A 6,222-nucleotide genomic window follows, 5' to 3' on the forward strand; every position below is an offset into this window, starting at 1 on the left:
GTTTGATGATTTACACTTCCAAAATTTATATGAATTAATAATTCCAAAAAGTAGAGCAGCAATGAATCTGTCAATAGACACACTTATGATTATTGGTGTTGTAGTATTATATTCGAATGACAAAAAATCTAGCCAAAGATGTATGATAGTACTTCTACAACAATTGGTCCATACTTTTCCACGTTCATGATTCATGAGTCCATAATAATTTAAAGTAAGTCCATGTTGGAATATTATACGTGTCTCATAGAAAGCTACTCCTCTGGCACAAAAAATAAAGATAACAATAATAATGACATATTCGGTGTAATCTCACAAATAAATTTAAAGATAATAAAGTGTATATATACCTTATTTCTGTCCTGTGCACGTAAATAGACTATTTCCGAAAGACCCTCGGCAAAAAAACGAAAATTAGGGAAAAAATTCAATGACGAAAGTGCTTCTCTCTCAATATTTATACAAATTATATTGTTTTTTAGAATAAATTTGATTGAATTTTTAAAATAATTTGTACAAGAAAAAAAGAAACCTCTGAAAACTAGATAAGAAATACTATCAAATAAAGTTGCATTTTGACCTTTGAATATGACAAACATTGCAAAAAGGTCTAGTTAGGGTAAAATAATAGTAATTGTTTAACGCTTAGACCATTTTTTTACATTATTTAAATTGTAATAGTATTTATCTTGTAAAATTTTCAAAAATAATAAAGAATAGACACTTTCTAATTTCATGGATCATTTTCTTTGGTTAATTAGGTTATTTTTTTTAAACGCATGTCTATAATTCGATTTAAAATAAATTTTACTTACAACGTGTTAAGACAATGATAAATTTTGTCCCGATCTAAAGAAAAGGGTATGACGTGTGATGTGTGAGTTAGACATACCTCACATGTCTGAAACTTGAGAACCCATTATCTACGGAGTTTTAAATTTTGCACCAATTATTGTTAAATTTTTTTAATTATAGAAAAATATAGTGATAAAATTTGTGAATTATTAATCAACACAATATTTCAAGTTTTAATATCTCAAAATTAGGTTTTGCATATTCTTATTCACTACTTTTGCTAGCTATAGAAAATTTACAAAAGTTATTCTTTCCTAGATATTCAATAATATCTAAGATACTTTGATATTTTCACTTTAGATATTTCCACCAACACATGCACTTTTTCCATATTAAAAGGGCCCCAAAAAAGCAACAACAAAAATATCTCACCTTCTTCACTCACCGAACCTTCTAGACACAAGGCATTCCACTATGTCCACGTCAGCCATTGACGTCGCCGGCGAAGCCACCGGTTCCGACGACGGCGTTCTAGAAACTCCGTTTCTCGACGCGGAACGCTCCAATCTCCTTCAGCTGATAGCCGAGGAAGGCGGCTACGCGTACGTTAGCATGGCGACACTCGCAGCCGCCGGAGATATTCGAGCGGCGGAGGCGGCGAAGGAGATGGCATGGGAACAGTTACACTCAGGTCCATGGCATTCGGTTGTGCCTATATGGAGAGATGCGTATTCCATGGCGTGTGTTCACTTGGCGAAACTTCATTATGCTTCCGGTGAGATTACTCAGGCGATTAGAGCACTTGATATGGGCCTTATTATGGGAGGAATGACGCTTAGAGATGAGCTGAACCTCGCAATCAAAAAGGCGTCGAAGAAAGCGCGGAGTGTGCTGTTTGCTTCCTCGGAAAATGGAGGCGAAAAAGGTGAATCCGAGATTAAATTTGTTTCTCAAGAAATTAACGTGGCGGAGGTGAGGTTCGTCACTCGCAATCTACGTTTTATTCTGTTGTTCAGCTCGCTATTAAGCTCTATTTAAGGTAAAGGGAAAAATGTGATTTTGATAATCAATTTTACTCCCCTCCGTTTCAATATAGAGCTTAAGAAAAAAAGTAAGAGTTTTGAAACTTATGATCTTGAACATATCATAGCTATAAAAGCTTAATGGCTTATCATTAAGCAATAAATGAGAAATCTAAGTTAAATTATTTTCAAATTTAGAAAAGATCATTCTTTGTGGAACCGACAAAAAAACTTGAAACCAAGGGAGAACCCTTTTTTCTTTTGATAATCAAGAATGGTTCAACTCAGTGGCTAATGGGCTTGCGGCTCTACTCTCATCCACTTAAATGCCAGTTTTTTTTGGTCTATGGGGGATCAAATTTGTGACGTGCGCCTAAATCACACTTCACAAGTTGGGCGCTTACCAGTTACCACTAGACCAAAGCCCTGGGGCAGAATGGATGGAGAAATTATGACTATTTTAAGTCTTTTTAGAATTTACGGAACTTTAAGAAATTTAAAGCAAGTTTTTATTTAAAGTGCATTGCCTTGTGCTCTATTCACTTAAATCAATGTCTATACATGTCTGCTTAGTCATAAGGATATGAGGATCATTTCACTTGAAATATTTTGGTGAAATTCTTGTATGACTTCGCTCTCTGTGTGTGTATATTGTGCGTAATATGCTAATGGAGGAACTGATGGATTAGAATTGGAAGTTAGCTTATATTATCGCTGGTTTTAAATGTGGAATAAGATCAAATTGAAATAAAAGAAGGAGCAGTTCGTTTGTATACTTGTTAAGAAGAAATAAAAGGAAAAATAAATGTTTTTATTGTAATTCTTTTAACTTCTTCCTCAAGGATTCATATGTTTTCTTCATGGTTGCTTTTCTCATTCCCTTTTAATGAACTAATAAAAAAATTCTGCATTTCTTTTTTATTCATCTCCCTGTTCAATCTTCAGTCATTGTTAATCCCCCCTCTTCGCGTTTTGCGCTATGTGGTATATTATGAATGAGTAATTGTGGAGCAGGGTAGGTAGTAATAAGATTCTTTGCTTGTTTAAGCTCTGGAAAAATATGATTAGGAACTTTGGGTTTGTTAATCTACTTTCTGAGTCTTTTTTGGTCAAGGGATCTACTTTCTAAATCTTACTAGGGAGATTTTCTAAATCTAGAAATGTTTTATAGTTTCACATCCAATTTAGCAAATTGTAATATAAAGCATCCAATTCTGGGATGCTGTTTGCATTTTGTAATTAATGGGTTTAGGTTTTCATGGTATGCCCCAATGAAGGAGTAGGATCATCTTTAAATCCTTGGTTATAACATTTTTCTCTAATCGGTTGTAAAACCTATTTAAATCTTCTGTTATAGCATTTTAGTCTATTTGTTACAAATGACTGTTGAACAATTTGAATGCATCTTACTAATAATATTAATGGATACATGTTTCTAGTCTATTTGTTCTAGCATTTGATTTGAGAGTTAATAGTGTATTTGAGACGAGAAGTGTGATTATTTATCTATTGTTTGACTTTGCAGGTGCAGCAGTTTTTACCTATTAAGTCACTGTCTTGTAAGATAGTAGGGAAAAGGTCAGCCTTATCGTTGGAGGTATTCCTGAGAGATCATTATTTGTCAGGAATCCCGGTGGTAATCAGAGATTCCATGGATCACTGGCCTGCCAAGAATAAGTGGAACGACATGAATTACCTTAGAAGGGTTGCTGGCTTCCGTACAGTTCCTGTTGAGGTGATTACATTTACTCAGATTGTCATTTCAAGTAAATTGAACTCTATATCTGTTGCATATTCCAACATTAAATTGATCAGCAGCTTCTAACCATATCAAGAAGATAAGTTCTTTTTTTAAAGCAAATGATACAAGAACGTAAGTCCGTATAATATATTTTGTCTAAGTTAGAATATAGAAAGAAAGAAAGAAAATTTCCATTTCAAAAAAAAAAAAAAGAATTTAGAAAGAAAATAGGAGATGGAATTGATTCACACATTGATTGCATTAAAGTTGACATCGCTCACAGGAGACACTTTTTTAATTCACACATTGATTGCATTGGGAGAGACCTGCATATTCTACTTTTCACTCAAAACTTGATATTGAGTTAAACCATCTTGCAGGTCGGAAAGAACTATTTGTGCCCAGAATGGAAGCAAGAGCTGATCACATTCTCTGAATTTCTTGAGAGAATCTGGTCCAATGATGCTACCTCTGTGGAAACTACTTACTTAGCTCAGCATCAATTATTTGATCAGGTAAAGTATTTCCTCTATATTTGGTTCTGTATATTTGTGTAAACACCTTTTTCCTTGAACTTATTGTTTTGGAATTAGTGGCTTAGCTCTGTAGCTAAATGACAGATACAAGAACTACGACAAGATATTGTTATTCCTGATTATTGTTTTACTGGAGGTGGGGAGATCAGGTCGCTTAATGCTTGGTTTGGTCCAGCGGGGACTGTGACGCCTTTGCATCATGATCCTCACCATAATATACTTGCTCAGGTACAGCCATTGCTGCAAACACATTTTTACAATAAGATAGACCTGAGCTTAACAAAAAGTTCAAAATCAGGTTGAGCTATAGGTGATTGCTTTGATTGATTCTACTTTAAGGGGAAAAGTTACAGTAACTGTGTGTATGTTGATGTGTTCCATTTTTATTACTTGTGATCTTCTGCATTTCACTTTACAGGTTGTTGGCAAAAAGTATGTACGGCTTTACCCAGCATCACTTTCGGATGAGCTTCACCCACATAGTGAAACCATGCTTAGCAATTCCAGCCAGGTATATATGCCTCTCCATTATTTTTAATTGCAGTTCACTAGCATTGTGATATCCATGGTCTTTTAGCATATTCACTCTTTTTACCCTTTGGCAGATGTTACTACCTCCATTCATGTCAGTGTCTTTTGCTACTCAGCATGGTATTTAAAAGAAGGTTGAAAATGTTAGTTGTTTGGTCATGTTTTGGATGGCCTGAAAAGGAAAGTAGGACTATACTTTTAGGACAGAGTGGATACTATATTTTCTAGGGAAAAAGTTACCGGTTTCTCTTCCATGCTTGCTTTGCTGTACATAGCTGCACATGACACATGTCGGGGAAGAAGAGAACTATTATATGCATAAGATATGGTTACTCATGCAGTAACTATACATTTGCATCTGAAGGCTCTGCTTCTCTTACATATCTGAGGGTTCCACTTATATTATCATACCTCTCTTTGATGAACTTATGATATCGTTTTGCGGTTCCAATTTTACAGTTGTTGCTTCCTTGAGATGGTTGATGTAGCCCAGCTTATCGTCTTACGTTTGAAATCTTGTTTGAAGGTTGATCTAGACAACATTGATGAGAAAGAGTTCCCGAAGATATTAGACCTGGAGTTTCAGGACTGCATTTTAGAGGAAGGTGAGATGCTTTACATCCCCCCTAAATGGTGGCACTACGTCCGCTCTCTCACGACAAGCTTTTCAGTTAGCTTTTGGTGGAGTGGCGCTGAAAATTAGATGGCTGATCGGTTTTAGTAGTTCCTATGGCCTATTCTTCTCGTGTATACAAAGAACTAGTTGAACTGTTGAACTGTTCAACCATCATTCTTCTGCAGATTGTAATGTGGACTTCACCATATCGAGAGTATTACGCGTGCCCTTTACTCTAATGTATTAACTGCAGGAACTTATATTAGAAGAAAAACTTCTTACTTATGATTTGTATGTTCTTGACTCAAATAGAATCAGTGTGGTTGTTTCATCTAGAAGTAGCCTTCTTTTTGCATTGTGACACTGATGATAAATTTTCATAAAGTGGCAATCTTGCTTTATTACTTGAATGTTTGACTGAGCATTATCAGGAATTTGGAAAATGATCTATTTTATATATACTGATAGTAGTAAGCAGTGGTGGCAAAATGGTTAAAAGAAATACTTATCTATCTATATTATCCACTAAAAAATAAATTGGATAATGAACTTTTTAAAAATGCGTCAGAATTTGAGAATCTGGTGGAATTTTAGTTTTTGGCCCTAATACGTCAAGAAATGAGGAACAGTTATGACGAAGCGATTACATTATTGTTCCTTACGTCATTTTTTATGGTTCGATAAAATTTTAAGCGATTCGGGTCCGGTCACCTGAATGCACGTAGATGGCGTGGTTATAGCACACGAAAATTTGGGAATTGGGGGAGATTCCAGTTTTTGGGCCTAAAACGCCAAAAAATGAGAAACAGTTATGGCGAAACGATGACTATTGTTCTTTATATCGTTTTTGATGGGTCGGCAAAATTTTAGGCGATTCGAGCATGGTGCTCGGATGCATGCAGATGGTGTGAGATATAACACACAAAAATTTGAAAATTAGGCGAAATTTCAATTTTTTGGCCCTAAAGCGCCAAAAATCGA

The 6,222-nt window shown here is 35.2% G+C and overlaps 1 protein-coding gene across 1 annotated transcript; it reads left to right on the forward strand.

The window, feature by feature from the left end:
• Nucleotides 1–1,191: 1,191 nt before the first annotated feature.
• LOC107809124 (lysine-specific demethylase JMJ30-like) lies at nucleotides 1,192–5,645 on the forward strand. The gene is made up of 6 exons (XM_016633723.2): nucleotides 1,192–1,767; nucleotides 3,343–3,552; nucleotides 3,939–4,073; nucleotides 4,179–4,322; nucleotides 4,513–4,605; nucleotides 5,152–5,645. The coding sequence occupies exons 1-6, from the start codon at nucleotides 1,270–1,272 to the stop codon at nucleotides 5,326–5,328; spliced, it is 1,257 nt and encodes a 418-aa protein (XP_016489209.1). The 5' UTR covers nucleotides 1,192–1,269; the 3' UTR covers nucleotides 5,329–5,645.
• The last annotated feature ends 577 nt before the right edge of the window (nucleotides 5,646–6,222 follow it).

This window comes from Nicotiana tabacum, chromosome 18, assembly GCF_000715075.1.
Source record: "Nicotiana tabacum cultivar K326 chromosome 18, ASM71507v2, whole genome shotgun sequence".
NCBI lineage: Eukaryota > Viridiplantae > Streptophyta > Magnoliopsida > Solanales > Solanaceae > Nicotiana > Nicotiana tabacum.